Raw genomic sequence first — 17,263 nt, forward strand, 5'->3', positions numbered from 1 at the left:
GTAAATCGACAAAAAATTCATAGGTTGTTTGAGCACACACTTCAACTTTTTTTAAAAACTGTTTTCAGGCCATTAAAATATACATTTTCATCTATTAACAAAACAGGTTTGAAGACATTTGGTTGTATCATTAGCGAGATATAGCTATTTGAAGTTAGCAGTTTCAAAAAAACGGGTGCCACGATATCTCAACACTGCCTTGACCAAACCGGCTCAAAACTTTGGTGAAGACACGTTTAACCGGTCCCGTGTGCATGACGAAGGCCGATTTTCAAAAAGTTTATTTTAAAAAAAGAAAAAAATATTTTTGTGTTTTTCATATAAAAAATCGCTTATTTTTGTATTTTTTGAAAATCCAAAATTTCAAAATCGGGCTTCGTCATGCACACGGGATATGTCATGGGAGTCTTCACCCAAAATTTCAGCCAATTTGGTCCGTCCCATCTCGAGATATCGTGGCACCCGTAAATCAACTCAGTGTTAAAAGAAAAACGCTTACAAAGTTTGACAGTTTGCTTTGCGCATGGCAAAATTCTGAGCTTAAATCGTCTCTAACTCATTTAAATCATGAAATATCTTCATGAAACTTTCAGGAGTGATTGAAATTTATATTTTGATCTAAAAAAATTTCTGTAATATGAAATTTTGCAATTTTCTACATGTATGTAACCCCTTAAGAAAAATGTTTATACGTTTTGAAAAAACATTATCAGTTTCTTACTTAATGATCAGTAGTACACTGCAAAAAATTTGAGATTTTAAAATAAATTAATCAGCTCAGTTTCTGAGTACTTCAATTAGTTTCGACATAAATTCCTTAAATTTTGTTTAACTGAGCTGTTGCATTTTAAAAAATGCAACAAATTTTGAGAAAAAATGTTTTTCGACAAAAGTTTTTTTGATTCTTTGCATTATTTTAAGGCAATTCAAACATATTTCGGAAAAATAAATATTAATGAATAAATTAATTTAATGTTTAACACTATGTTAAACAATCAAAATTAATTAGAAAACTGCTCTTTTGAAGTGTAAAGCGAAAAAATCGGTCCATTTTGCTGCATTTTTTTTTGCAATTATCAATTGATGTTTTTCTGTACACAGCAAAAAATCCGATGGTAAAATCGCATGCACATCGCCTTTGTGAGCAAAAGCATGTAATATTGTATGAGAAAACGTGTTCACAAAAAGCATGTACAGCCATCCCACATATTCGGAACACCCACAAATTCGGAACACTTTTGTGGTAATTTGTCACTAGGATGCAAAATGCAACTTTTCTGTCGTCCCTGCTATTTTAAGGACCTTTATTTGGACATTCTCTTGCTATTTCACTAGTAAAAAAAGTACTTTTTGAGCAAAAAACCTCATTTCAAGACTATTTTATCCAGGTCAGCAAAACACTGCCTCCAAATTGCCTGTTCCATAATTGTGGGATGTTATTGTGCCTCCCACAATTGTGGAACACCTCAATTTATTTGATTTTTTCACTAATAAAAATATCAGACCATGTTTAAAACATCACTTAGCATGAGTTTTATTAGTTTCAGAGTGTGAAGTAATTATTTTGTAAAAAATATGTACTCCTGGAGGGAAAAAAAAGTTTGTTTACATCGTAAGAAAAAAGTGTTCCGAATTTGTGGATTTCAAGGGTCAATGTTTTTCTTTAAAAACTTGATATAAAACGTAAAAATGTACAGCAAGTCTATACATCAATCGAAAGATCGCAAGAAAAGCTTTCACATGAAGGAAAAAGCAAATCATTATGTTCATTTATCGATTTTCTATGATTTGTTGAACATTGGCAGATCTGTAAACTGTTCCGAATATGAGGGATGACTGTACCGAAGAAAAAATCAGGTCCGCTCATCCCAAAAATAACATCAATCCAACAAGAGAGAAATTCAGATTACCAAGTCCACGCACCAACTCTCTCGGCTATCTCTCCGCTATGTCAATGGTTGGATATTATTTATTTTATGTATTATTAAACCCTAAAATATGTAACCCATCAGCATAGGGACATGGCGTTACATCGTGCTGCCATCTGGTTTTTTTAAGTGCAAGAATGGAAAAGTGCTGAGTCACGTCTAAAAATAGACGGCGTCCTATCTCGCCCAGCAAAAGAAGCCGATAAAGTAGTCGGTTTCGATGGAGAAAAAGTGGAAAACGTGGTTTAAAAATAGCGACGCCATCCCCCTATGAAGTGTCTAATGGATGAACGCCTATATTAGCTCGACTTTTCGGTCAAGTAGGTTTTCCATAGGGGGGTGGCGTCGCTATTTTTAGACCACGTTTTCCACTTTTTTTCCATCGACACCGACTACTTTATCGACTTCATTTTGCTGGGCGAGATAGGAAGCCGTCTATTTTTAGATGAAGACTCAGCACTTTTCCACTCTTGCACTTTAAAAAAACCAGATGGCAGCACGATGTAACGCCATGTCCCTATTGGTCTAATGGCCGAGCGGGCTAAGGCACCAGTACTTACTGATTGTGCTGGGTTTTTGAATCCCGACGGATGCAACTTTTTTTGTGTTTGAAAAAATGTACATGCAATGTGCAATATTTAGTTTCTTTTTTTTTATGAAGGTGATGTGCATGCTTTTGAATGTCATTAAATGTGATAAAATAAATTTCCTTTATTGTATCCAATATGATTACTGTAATAGTTATGTTAAATCAATTTTAATAACTTGATCCTGAGCAATTCCAGCTCAAATCAGGATTTTTTCTGGTACTTTTGTACCCGACCCTCTCCGATTTCAATGAAACTTTGTAGACATGTTATCCTAGGCCTAAATAAGCCATTTTTGTGGATATGGAGCCAATAGTACTCGAAAATAACATTTGAGAAGGGCGTAAGGTATTTAAAAATGTTTGTATTTTGTAATTTAAATATTACTGTATCTCGAAGCCGTTGCGTCGTATCAAAAAGTGGTCAAAACCAAACTTGTAGGAAATTGGACGGACTTTCTGAAAAAAATATACTGAATCAAAATTAAACGCCACATCTATGAGATTTTTTGATTTTTATGTCTAAAACTTAAGTTTAAAGGTGATTTTTTTCGTTCAAAATTTTTGAGGAAATAACCTAAAATATAACCAAAAGACTGACGAAAAATGCAAGATGGTATGTCTCTCCTAAAAAACTACAAAAAATATTTACTAAAACTGTTTTTTTAAGTGGTCTGAATGTCAAAATTTTTGAAAAACGGTAGTGGAAATTGATTTTCCAGACAATTTTACAAAAATAATCTCCATATTGACCATTGTCTTATGTCCAATTCTTGGGAAGATACAGCGGTTTTGAAAATGAAAATGTTGAAAAAAAAACGGGTTTTTTGGTGGTTTTTGGCAATTTCTATATGACAGACTTGGTTTTTCAGTCTCGTAAATATTTTTATCGGAAAGCTCGTCCAATTTCCCATAAGTTTGACTTTGACAGCATTTCAATTGGATGTAAGGGCTTACAGATATAAGCTTAATTACATTGCTTACAACTAAAATAAAATATTTTTTTCAATGTGGTAGAAACCAGGATAGTAAATTTGATTACGTAAATATAAAAACGACATAAATCAAAAAGCTGTCAAACGCAAACTTATGGGAAATTGGATGAGCTTTCCGGTAAAAATATTTACGAAACTGAAAAACCAAGTCTGTCATATAGAAATTGCCAAAAACCACCAAAAAACCCGTTTTTTAACAATTTCATTTTTAAAACCGCTGTATCTTCCCAAGGATTGGACATAAGACAATGGTCAATATGGAGATTTTTTTGTAATATTGTCTGAAAAATCGATTCCCACTACCGGTTTTCAAAAATTTTGACGTTTAGACCACTTAAAAAAACAGTTTTAGTAAATATTTTTTGTAGTTTTTACGAGAGACATACCATCCTGCATTTTTCGCCAGTCTTTTGGTTATATTTTAGGTTATTTCCTCAAAAATTTTGAACGAAAAAAAATCGTGACATCACCTTTAAATTTAGGTTTTAGACCTAAAAATCAAAAAATCTCATAGATGTGGCGTGTATTTTTGTATCAGTGTATTTTTTTTCAGAAAGCCCATCCAAGTTCCTACAAGTTTGTCTTTGACCACTTTTTGATACGACGCAACGGCTTCGAGATACAGTAATTTTTAAATTACAAAATACAAAAATATTTAAATACCTTACGCCCTTCTCAAATGTTATTCTCGGGTACTATTTGTTCCATATGCAAAAAAATAGCTTATATAAGCCTAGGATAACATGTCTACAAAGTTTCATTGAAATCGGAGAGGGTCGGGTACAAAAGTACCAGAAAAAATCCTGATTTGAGCTAGAATTGCTCTCCTTAAAAAAAAAATAAAAATATTTTTTTAGGTTGGTTGTTAATCGCTCTGGGTTTCAAGAGGAAATTGTCTCTGTTCAAGTATCTTTTCCCTCTCATCCAGCTTGGCTGTAGTCTATATCGTGTTTGTAGGTAGAGCCCTAGAAATTATTCCTCCTCCTCATGCTCAGCAGTACAATTCCTCCAACAAAAACACCACGCCGGGGTGGACGCTTCACAACTAGTCAGTGATTACTCATATTTGCATAGATAAAAATCAATTCATGCCCTCCCACCTCGTTCTGGTCGTTCCATGCCCTGTTTGAATAATTTGAATATTCATTAACATTCATAACCTCCCCCAGTCAAGAACTACCGTAGTCGGTCGTTATCGCCAATTCAATTAACTTGTTCGCTACATCTTCCGGAGTTTTTCGGTTTTCTTCTTTTTTTCCAAAAGCGCAAAATTTACGACTCTAATCAATCTATCTTTCCCCAACCCCCACATGTTACAGTCCCGAGCCGGCCCCGCAACTTGAGCATCCTGGAGGTGACCTCGACGACGATCCGGATCAGCTGGCAGGAGCCGGAACGGAAGAACGGTGTAATCCACGGCTACCGGGTGTACTACGTGTACCAGAACCAGACGCTGCTCCACCTGCCAATACTGAAGAGCGATGCCATCCAGAACTCGATCTACTACTACACGCTGTCCAGCTTGAGTATGTTTCGCTTAATTTGTTTGAACTCATAATTCCTAATGAAAATAATATCCCCCAGAACCCTTCACCGACTACCGGCTAATCGTGGCGGCGTTCACGCTCCGCTACGACGGTGATGCGTCCGAGGCCGTCATCCGAACGGACATTGGTGGCCCGAGTGCGCCCAAGTTCGTCAACCTGACGTGCTACTCCGAGGACGCCCTGTACCTGGCGTGGCGAATTCCGGCCTACTACTACAACTCGGTCAACCACTACATCGTCAACTACCGCAACATGGACTACACGCGCTCGCGGAGATCCGAATCTCGGCGAACGCGTCCATCGTGGAGACCTCGGTCGTGCTGCAGAACCTGAGCATGGGCTCGAGTTACGAGCTGAAGGTGCGGGCCGCGTCCATCAGCGTGGTGAACCCGCACAAGGTCATCCTGGGGCCGTTTTCGGACGTTAGGAAGGTGGGTCCGATCCGAGAAGGCCGAAAGAAAATCGAATGACAGTCGAATTCTTTTGCTTTTCCATTTTACAGATTACACTGCTGGCCAACTGCGATCAGCACCAGCCACCGTCGCTGTACCATCACTACGCCGACTACGACCTGATCGTGCTGGCCGGAGCGGTCATCTGCTGCTTTGGTCTGCTGCTGGTCATTCTGGCGATCGTGCTGTGGAAGTGAGTACCATTTATGTAATTGTTGTGACAATTCTACCACGAAGTAGCCCAGAAAACAGTCCGAAGAAATGTCATTTTATTTCTTGGCTCCATAAAATTTGCTGGTACAGTCATGTCCCGGTTTTGATTCGTTCAGCTACCTCAGTTAAGCAAGGGGATGATATCAGCTATCGATTCCACTCATAAAAATTTTCACAAAAATACTTATTTTTTCTGTATTTTGAAAATGCAATGTTTCTCGAAAAAATACTCAAAAGTATTGTTATTGCAATATGGGTATCAACGAAACGAAGTTGACTTTATAGCTGTCGGCCACCATTGCTAGTACCAACCACTAGTGTCTTCCTTTTATCTACAAGGACTTCGCCGTCCTGGGCTCCTAAGTGTGTGAACGTATGGCACGGAGCGACGGCGCCGAATACCCATATTTTCACAAAGAATTTTAGAGCGCCCGCCGCGGGATTCGAACCGGCGACCTCTGGATTGTGAGTCCAGTGCGCGGTCCGATTGATCCACACGGGCGGGAAATTTTTCATTCGATTCGAATGTAAAATTTTTTTGAAAGTACTAAACATTTTCACAAAACTACGTATTTTTTTTACATTTTGGTAATCGAACGATCAGGATTTTTTTCATACATTTCGATAACTTTCGAAATGTATGAAAAAAATCCTGATCGTTCGTTCGAATCCCGCGGCGGGCGCTCTAAAATTCTTTGTGCAAATATGGGTATTCGGCGCACACATTTTTTTGAAAATACTGACAATTTTCACAAAACTACGTATATTTCAGAAAATACTCAAAATTTATTTTTTTCAAAATATTGGTATCAAATGATCGGATTTTTTAAACAATTCGAATGTAATACAACAATGCGTGATGTTGATGCTGATACATACAACACACGTCATAGTATATTGTTTTGAAAAAAAAAACTAAAAAATTTTTACGAAAATACATATTTTTGAAAAAAGGACACTCCAAACTTCAGTTTTTTACAATATGGCATCAAACGATAGAAATTTTAGCAAACATTTTAAAAGATTACAACTTTCAAAATGTATGAAAAATCCCAATAGTTTGAAAACCACATTGTTAAAAAAACTGAATTTTGTTTTTTTTGAAAATGCTTAAATTTTTCACCAAACTACATGTTCTCGAAAAAAATGCTCAAAAAATCAGTTTTTTACAATGTGTGTATCAAATGATCGATTAAATTTTGAGTATTTTTTCGAAAATACGTAGTTTCATGAAAATTTTGAGTATTTAAAAAAATGTTATTACATTCCAAAATTAATGAAAGAGTCCCGATCATTTGATACCCATATTGCAAAAAACTGAAATTTTAGGAATTTTTTTTTTCGAAAATACGTAGTTTGGTGGAAATTTTCAGTATTTTCAAAAAAAAAATGTACGACACTCGAAATGTATGACGGAAACACGATTAATTGATACCCATTTTGCAATAGGCAATATTTTGAAGTTTTTTAGAGTAAAAAATTGCATTTTCAAATTACAGGAAAAATACGTATTTTTGTAAATAAAAATTCATGTAACAATGATTACAATGAATAGCTGAAAAATTCTCTACCAAAACCGGAAATGGATTTTATTTGTATTTTTCGATTTGGCTTCAACTTTGTGGGTGCCTTCCCTATGACCAAAGAAGCTATTTTGTGTCATTGGTTCACCCATACAAGTCTCCATAAATTGTGGCAGCTGTCTATACAAAATAGTACGTAAATATTCAAAGTTTGACAGAATTTTCTGATCGATTTGGTGTCTTCGGCAAAGTTGTAGGTTTTGTTGAGAACTATTGAGAAAAAATAGGCATGGGAAAAAAATACCGATTTTTTATTACCCATTTTCCTTAAAAACTCAATTTTCCAAAATACGTATTTTTTGATTTTCTAGATTTTTTGAAATGCTTAAGGCGAAAAATATCCGCAACTTTAGAGCCATAGAGAAATATAGTCAAAAAATCTGCCGCCGAGTTATGATTTTTTGAAAAAATAGTGAGTTTTGAAAAAAATTAAATTTCATATAAAACAAAATTTGACGTAATTATTTTATGTTAAATTGAATTTTCAATCGAAAAGTTCTTTACTGATTTTTTAATAAAGGGCTCCATTTTTAAGATATTGCCACCGAATGTTTGATTTTAGCGAAATATTTGCAGTTTTGAGATTTTTAAAAAATGACCATGAGCGACCATTACTGAAAATATTTTTTTTAATAGCTCTGAAAATTTGCGGTAAAATTTACTAAGAAACATTGAAGATTGGACCATGATCAGAAAATTCATTCGAAAGTTACAGCTGTTTGAATATTTACATAGGGTATTTTAACCATTAGTGGACCCCCTAGTAGAGCCGAAGCGCATTTTTCACAATTTTTCAATATTTTAAGCACTTTTTCATAACCCTTTGTACAAAACAATGAAATCTGAAGTCTTTTGAACTATTTTGACTATTTGTTTCATCAGTTGTTTGTTTTTTAGCAGAAAAATAGCCATTTGAAAATAAAGTGTTTTTTGCCTGTTATTGACCCCCTTTTCCTATAGTGGACCCGGGTCCATAATCCGATAGTGGACCCGGGTCCACTATAGGAACACTGTTATTTTTATACCAAATTTCAACGATATTTGATGTTTTGATGCATGGTGTAGGTCTTATGATAGATATAATTAATAAATGATGAATACTGCTCACTTTTCCTGATAAACAAATATGTTTTGTTAACAATTTTAGCTTAAAACAACAAAAAACCTAACAGACATTTAAACACATTTATTTCCGTAAAGGATCAGAGAAAATGTTTCAAAAACTACTGTAAACATAAAAATGATTAAAAAAGTAATTTTGTTGCAATTTTTTTCATATTAATTACATATACAATTACAAATAGTTGACCGCAATAAAACAATAGATTTGTTTACAGTTACTGATAAAATCAGGCGTGCTTACTTTCCACATATGTTTTGTTATTGATTTATCATTATAAAATATCATTTCAAACTTCAATTTTGATGTTTCAGTTGAGTACAATAAAGTATAGTTTTGATTAATAATAAATTCTTACGGCTTCAGCATTTTTGATACTTTTAACATGAAAACAACTATATTTATACTCATAATTGAAAAAAGTTTGCAATCAGGTTGTTTACAATAAGCATTTATTGTATGATTAAGAGACACTTTTGCTTAAATACACAGTTTTCTTCATTTTTGAAGGTTAAATTAACAGGGGTCCACTATTGAAAAAGTTTGTATTTTCGTTGTCTTATATTGGACCCCCGAATTTTTGCTCGAAATTGAACAGTTCTTCGTTTTATTTTAGTAAAGTTACTTAAAATTACATTATTTCGACTTGCTGAAGTTAAATAATCAGTCAAAAAATGATTGGATAGCTAATTCAATCATAAAATATAAATGCAGTTTTGTTGTGAAAATGTTAGTGGCCTTGGCAGATTTCAGATGTCGAACTTAAAACATTAATTTTGGTGAAAAGGACAATTCAATGTTAGTCAACATTGTTTTGAATGATGCTGAACAGGCCAAATAAATGATTTGTACACAACAACATGCTTGAAATTGTGATTTTATTGAATTTTTCATCAAAAACCCTTCAGAGGGTCCACTATAGGAAAGGGGTCCACTAATGGATAACGTACCCTACCATTTTGCCTTCCTCACTGAGGTAAGGCTATAATCCTGCTCTAAAAATGAACTTTTTATTAAAAGCTTGAAGACCCACCTTCATATATACATATCGACTCAGAATCGAAAACTGAACAAATGTCTGTGTGTGTGTGTGTGTGTATGTGTGTGTGTATGTATGTATGTGTTCAAAAATCTTGCCAAGTTTTCTCAGCACTGGCTGAACCGATTTTGATCGAACCAGTTGCATTCGACTTGGTTTAGGGTCCCATATATCGCTATCGAATTGTTTGAAGTTTCGATAAGTAGTTCAAAAGTTATGTATAAAAATGTGTTTTCATAAATATCCGGATCTCAATTATATGCATGTAAACCAGGGGTGACCAAAGTATGGCCCGCGGGCCAAACGTGGCCAGCGAGGTGATTTTTAGTGGCCCGCCGACCCGTTTTGAATAATCATGTAAAATGGCCCATTGATCACTTGTGAAGCGATTTTAGACTTTTTCAAAATAATGGTTTATTTTAAACTATTTTATGCTAATCTTTTTTTTATAAAAAACTAATGATTTATTAATGTTTTGATCCTCACTCGTGAAACTGTGTCCTAATCACGAATTTCAATGAGAGTAAAACTAGTAATTATCGTCAAAAATTTCATCAAACATTTTTGGATATTTTGGCTTTCAGGATTATGGCAGACTAAATATTAAAATCGGAGGAATAAGACTGTTGCAAGTATTTTACAAAGCTTTTCTCGACAATCCTCCCCTCCTCCCATTCTTAAAAAAATCATGGTCAAAAATTTTAATCATAAAATTTCTAAATATCAATGGAAATTGATGTGCAATCAGCTGAAATCAATTAAAAATGCATTCCTCTGCGTTTAGAATCATTTTGAACATGTTCTGGTTTATTCAAGAATTATTTGAATTTCAGTAATTTTCCGATGAATAAATGTTTTTTCGCTATAATATTATTTATGGTCTAATCCTTCATTTTTTAAAATAATTGTTGCATTTCAACTTTACGGGTCTTTAACACATTTTCTAACATATTATTTCGTTGAAATGTTAAAACTCTGACTTTCAACGATTTTTTACAGTCACACTTAATTTAAAAATAAATTACGCCGTTATTGAATGACATCATTTTCGAAATATAAAAAAAATCATAATTTTATTGAAAACAAATAAATTTTTTCAAATACTAAAACAATGAAATCAACAACAACAATTATTTTTAATTAACAGAAATGTTGAAAAATAACAGGAATTAAAAAAAATCAGCTAATAGTTGTTTTTGCTGGTCTTTTTAATTAAAATATCGTAATTAATTTTTTACAAAAATCTTATTTTGTAGATTTGGCCCGCAAGCTCATTTGAGCTTCAAATTTTGCCCGGCCTCCAAAAACATTGAGCACCCCTGATGTAAACGATGTCCGGATCCATCATCCGACCCATCGTTGGTTAGATAATCAAGAGACCTTTCCAACGAGTCCACATAATTGAAGATCTGGCAATCCTGTCTCGAGTTATGACAACTTAAGTTATATCTGTGTACCACTCATATTTCCCATTGTTGGTAAAAAGTGAGGAAGGCATCAACCACATAGGTGGATTAAGTTTGTTTTTGTATGGACAGCTGCCAAAATTGTATGGAGACTTGTATGGGTGAACCAATGGCCCCGACAAAGTTTGGCTTAATCAAAAAATACAAAAAATAAAAATGGTCGAAATCAGGCGTGCGATTTACCGGCGATGTTAAACAAAAAATCATGAGGCAGTGTTAACTCTGTGTTGGTCTATGATGCTACTCTCTACAATAGACCTGCTCAAACTCCGGCCTGCTACGGCTTTTAAAAATAGTTCGATGACTGGCCCTTTAGGAAAAACGAAACTATTGGCACTACGCCCCCCGGGGCATGGCCTTCCTCTAACGTGGGATTTCTGCTCCAGCGCCTCTGACGAGACAGGAGAAACCGGGACCGACGTTTTACTTCACCATCCGATAGAAGCTCAGTGGATAAGGCGGGAATCGAACCCGCGTCTCAAAGCATCATCGGGATCGGCAGCCGAAGCCGCTACCCCTACGCCACGAGACCCACCACTGGCACTGGCCCTTTAGGCTGGTCATGAAATATCAATTAAATAAATTTCGAAACAAGGTGTCCGAAGTCTTGATTGTTGAGGCAATTGCAAACCTTTTTTTACACCTAAGCTTCCATCTACCCCAGGATTCGAACTGACGACCTTTGAATTGTGAGTCCAACTGCCTACCAGCGACTCCACCGAGACTCAGTGAGACGACTCCTACACCTGGATTGAGCTAACGGCCTAATCTCTAGGTTAGAAATCTAATCTCGAAAAATGCCACCGAACCTTCTGGGATCGAACCCAGGCGGACTGGGTGAGAGACAACCACGCTTACCCCCACACCACCGGTCCCGGCAAAGAGATTTATTTGAGCAACTCTCTACGAAATCGGCCGATTTCGACCATTTTTATTTTTGTATTTTTTTAACTCAAACTTTGTGGGGCCTTCCTATGACCAAATAAGCTATTTTGCGTCATTGGTTCACTCATACAAGTCTCCATACAATTTTGGCTGCTGTCCATACAAAATGGTATGTAAATATTCAAACAGCTGTAACTTTTGAGTGAATTTTCTGATCAATTTGGTGTCTTCGGCAAAGTTGTAGGTATTGTTGAGGACTTTTGAGAAAAAATAGGTACACGGAAAAAATTTTTGCAGATTTTTTTATCAACATTTTTTTTACTAAAACTCAATTTCCCAAAATACATATTTTTGATTTTCGAGATTTTTTGATATGTTTTAGGGGACAAAAATCCGCAACTTTTGAGCCATAGATAAACATGGTCAAAAAATCTGCCGCCGGGTTATGATTTTTTGAAAAATAGTGATTTTTGGAAAAAAAATTGAAGTTTCATGCAAAAACAAGTTTGACATTACTTTTTAATGCAAAATTGAATTTGCAATCGAAAAGTACTCTACAGATTTTTTGATAAAGGGCTCCGTTTTCAAGATATAGCCAACGAAAGTTTGATTTTAGCGAAATTTTTCCAGTTTTTTAATTTTTAAAAATAGTGACCATGAGTGACCATTTCTTAATTTTTTGTTTTGAAAAGTTCAGAAAATTTGCTATAAAATTGTCTAAGAGACATTGAAGATTGGACCTCGGGTTGCTGAGATAGAGCCGCTTTAAGAAAAAGAAACACGAAAATTGAAGTTTTCTAAATCTCACCAAAACAACACACCATTTTCTAATGACGATATCTCAGCAATTAATGGTCTGATTTGCAATGTTAATATATGAAACATTCGTGAAATTTTCCGATCTTATCGAAAAAAATATTTTGAAAATTTTTAAATCAAGACTAACATTTTAAAAGGGCCAAATATTGAATATTAGGGGAGTTTGGGGTAATATGGACAGTGGGGTTAATTTGGACACCCCTTTAAAAATCACGTTTTCTTCGGATATAAAGTGAAAACGGCAATTTAAGTGATAAGGCTAGTACTAGTAATGGCCTAGAAGTATGGACAAACCAAAAAAGTTGGAATAGGTTAAGTAGTTTTAGTATGATATGTAAAAGTTTCCAAAGGCCGGTTGGCACTGCCTTAAATTCTAATATTTGATGGTTAGGAAATAAGGTTTTGCAGGAGTTATATGGCAAAAAAGTGGACATTTTTTGTTTAAGGGGGATGCTTGGACGATGCCTGAGATACGTACGTATAAAAATTGTGCATTTTATCCATTTTTATCATCAAAAATCGCAATTTATGATAGAATATGCTATGGGGGTAATTTGGACATGGCTTGTGGGGTAATTTGGACATACCTGAAAGTCTACCTGTCAGGCAACAAAAAAGTAACTTTCATGGTTGGATGAGTTTTTAAAGGGATTTAGCCTAAATCATTTAGGTAAATTTAGAGGGATTTAATAAGTCAAAACAATCAAAAATGAATGTGAGCAATGAGAACTTTCACAAAACCCCTATTTTTTAATTTAGATAATTTTATTCCAATATTCGAATTGATGAAAATCTGATAACTCTACATTTGGCGTTCAACAAGACTCTAATGTTGATTGATTTTAATTAATTTCTTTGACATTTCTAATTTCTATGCTGGTTTACAATAATATTTAAATTTGAAGGGCTAAAGAATGTAAAATTAAAAGAAAATATGATATTTTCAGGCTAATAAATTCTATATAAAGATTGATTTGTGTAAACATAAACGATACCTTAATCACTAAAAACAAGTATAGTGTGCCTGGTCCAGAATCAATGTTTAAATCATTTCAGTATTAATGATTAAATTATGTATACTACACTGAACTATTTGTTATCTTCCTATTGAATTATAGTTCTATCACAAACTCATTATTTAAACCTTTGATGAAATATTGTGAGAAACACTTCAAAATATAAAGCAATTACAAAACCAGGTTGAAGGATAAAAAACATGCTCAAAAAATCAAATGTTAAACTTATTCTTCAACATGTGTCCAAATTACCCCATAAAAGGTGTTCATATTACCCCACAAGGTATGTCCATATTACCCCACAAAGCATGTCCAAATTACCCCACAAGGCATGTCCAAATTACCCCATAGGGGTGTTCATATTACTCCCACACAAGAATGTGGGGGTAATTTGGACACCTTTTAACTTTTGCGATAAAAATGGGGTTTTCATCAAAATTTATCGAAATGAATGACATTTTTCCATCAAATATGGTCTCTATTATCCTCTGGTGTCATCCACATTCCTTTAAAATATCCATACAGCCCGTAACAGAGCAATTTCCTTAGGGTGTCCAAATTACCCCACACTCCCCTACGCCCATTATTGCATTAAAAAGTAATGTCAAACTTGTTTTTGCATAAAACTTCGATTTTTTCTAAAAATCACTGTTTTTTCAAAAATTCATAACTCGGCGGCAGATTTTTGGACCATGTTTCTCTATGGCTCAAAAGTTGCGGATTTTTGTCCCCTAAAACATATAAAAAAATCTCGAAAATCAAAAAATACGTATTTTTTGAACTTGAGTTTTAGTGAAAAAAAAGTTGACAAAAAAATCTGCAAAAAAATTTTCCGTTTACCTATTTTTTTTTCTCAAAAGTCCTCAACAATACCTACAACTTTGCTGAAGACACCAAATTGATCAGAAAATTCACTCAAAAGTCACAGCTGTTTGAATATTTACATACCATTTTTGTATGGACAGCTGCCAAAATTGTATGGAGACTTGTATGGGTGATCCAATGACACAAAATAACATATTTGGTCATAGGGAAGGCCCCCACAAAGTTTGAGCCAAATCAAAAAATACAAATAAAATCCATTTCCGGTTTTGGTAGAGAATTGCTCATTTGTCCATTTTAATTTTTGATCGCGTTTGTTATGCTGATTTGTGATTCTCCTTGTTCTATCATTCCCTTGATAATCGATGGCCATAATTTTGGAGAATTGCTCTGAGGAACTATTTATCTTTTCAAATTTGTGACCTGCTGTCCTGAAGTTGAACCGCTGCACTATTTTGCCCAACTATATAAGTCTAATTTAGTCAGCCACGGCAGTCAAAAACTTTGCTCATTTATGAATTTTGATTGCGAGCTTCATCAGCTTGTTTCCCAAATTAATTATTCTAACAAAATTTCCCTCCGTTCTCCTTTCCCACCCAGAAAATGCTTCAACACGAGCTACACCCACGAGCCGGACGCCATCAACGGTCACCACCACGACCAGAAGCTCGCCCAGCAGCAACAACTGCAGCAACAACAGCAGGCCCAGCAGACCCAGATCGACTGGAAGCCGGACACGAACGGCGTCATCCAGACGACGGTGCCGGTGACGAAGCTGATGCAAAACGGCAACCATCGCCACATGGCCATCGACGGGGACTGATAAAGGGGCGTGCTGCCGGGTGGTCACCGGACCAGCGCCGCCACCGGAGGGGACACTGTCTTTGAGGAGGAGGAGGAGGAGGAGGAGGACGAGCAGCAGGTCCACCGGTGGCCAACCCGGATCGAGTGTCGCCACTCATCTCCCTACGGCGGCGGCGGCGGTGCTGCCGGTGAGCTTCCGCTGGAACTGGTCATCAATCCGGTGGCCTGAGGGAACGAAACCGGTCCGTTTTGGCTCAAATCTTGTACAGGTAGAACAATTAATTAACTCTAGAATGCAAAGTGGGCGCGGAGAATGGGGACAGCGAGAAGCCACGTGCCGTGTGTTTGCCGCGCCAAGGCTTGCTAGGATTAGCTTTGGGCGTCGTGTTTCCATAGAGAGTTGGTTGACTGGATGATGATTTTTTTTAAGCGGGTGAACGAAGCAAGCGACGAATGAGTGTGAGTACAAAAAAGCGGTCTGAATCGTGAGAACGTGGGCGCGGGTAGAAGGAATTGCTTCGAGCAGGCTTGTTGTGGTGACAAGTGTTTTAAAAAACAAATCTAGATGAATCGTGAAGAAAAAAGGAGAAAACTATGATCGGTTTAATGCCAATACTTTTGATTCTTATTTTTAAAAGAAATGTAATTAATTGCCCAAAAAGGGCAAATTATGAGTAAAGATAAAAAAACTGACTCCCATAGAGAAATAAAAATGACGAAAACAATGAGGGGAAGATGTGTGATATTTTTATACATATTTTCGGGATGTTCGAAAAAGTACTAAGTAAATTATGCAAATTAAGGTGGAAATAAATTTTAAACCAGCGAAAAAATTGCTGACTTGCTGATTGATCCGAAATGTCCATGCTGTCCAAAATATATACTTTGTAATTTGGCCTACATAAGGGTGTGCGATAAAAAATTCGTTGCGTTGTATTAAAATAAACCCTCACATAAATCAGTTTATCATAAAGGGGACTGGATGCCCCCCACGTGATTATTTTTTTGATAGTTTTAGAATTTTTTCCCATTGTGAACATCGGTCTATTTTGATTTACTCAACAAGTTTTATAAAATACCTACATTTTTCGAGTTGCCACAAACCTAAGTGACGGAATTTTTGAATGACTCATGTACAATTTTTCTGCAAATAGGCTCGGAAACATTATATAAAACATTTATAATATTTATTATCCTTTGATCTCCAACAACCGGTTCCAAGTACCCCAGCGGAACTCGGAATATGGCCAACCACGCAGTTATTCTAGAATTATTTTTGTTCGAGTAATATGGCCAGGTTCGGTCCAAAAATGATGTTGGACAATATAAATGATCTTCTTGTTAAAAATTGTGAACTTTGACACCCATATTACTTGAACAAAAATAATTCTGGAATAACTGCGTGGTTGGCCATATTCCGAGATCCGCTGGGGTACTTGGAACCGGTGCCAAATTGGCCAGGTCGGTCCGATATCGGTTCTGGTGATCATAAATGAAAATGATTTTGGATGCGCTGTAATTTGAATCCTGTTTGGCTGGTTTTTGTTTGATAAAGTATTGACCACTCTGCAGGTTCCCCGGAATTCTCCGGAACCGGTTCCGGGTTGGCCAGTGGCCACCAAAGCATTGCCAAAGACCAGTTTTGAGTTGGTGCTTCAAAATCATGAATTTTGATATCCATATTGTTAGGTTCATAACGGGAAACTTGCGTTACAAAAGCAAAATACTCTATTTTTCAAAACTACGTTGTTATTGGACCACTCAGTTTTCCTAAAAACTATCCAAATTGCATCAAACTTTCTCTAAATATTCACAAACATGTACACAACAAGCTTACATTCATGGATTTTTGATATCCATCGTTAAAAAAATCTAAAAAATCAAAGCGTAAAAAATACTGGCAGGGTTGCAAGAACCCCTTAAAACAAACCCTAAGCCTTATTTTATTTCATACTGGACATAACCAAAATTGTAAAAATTACGGACGT

General features: G+C 35.6%; 1 protein-coding gene across 1 annotated transcript in view; it reads left to right on the plus strand.

The window, feature by feature from the left end:
* Positions 1-16,108, plus strand: part of LOC6050504 (protein sidekick-2) — a 195,081-nt gene extending 178,973 nt beyond the window's left edge. Inside the window, 5 exon segments of the mRNA XM_038266625.1 lie at positions 4,829-5,035; positions 5,094-5,324; positions 5,327-5,487; positions 5,559-5,701; positions 15,072-16,108. Coding sequence (XP_038122553.1) covers positions 4,829-5,035; positions 5,094-5,324; positions 5,327-5,487; positions 5,559-5,701; positions 15,072-15,294 — 965 coding nt within the window. The 3' untranslated portion in view covers positions 15,295-16,108.
* Positions 16,109-17,263: the final 1,155 nt, after the last annotated feature.

This window comes from Culex quinquefasciatus, chromosome 1, assembly GCF_015732765.1.
Source record: "Culex quinquefasciatus strain JHB chromosome 1, VPISU_Cqui_1.0_pri_paternal, whole genome shotgun sequence".
In the NCBI taxonomy this organism is placed as follows: domain Eukaryota; kingdom Metazoa; phylum Arthropoda; class Insecta; order Diptera; family Culicidae; genus Culex; species Culex quinquefasciatus.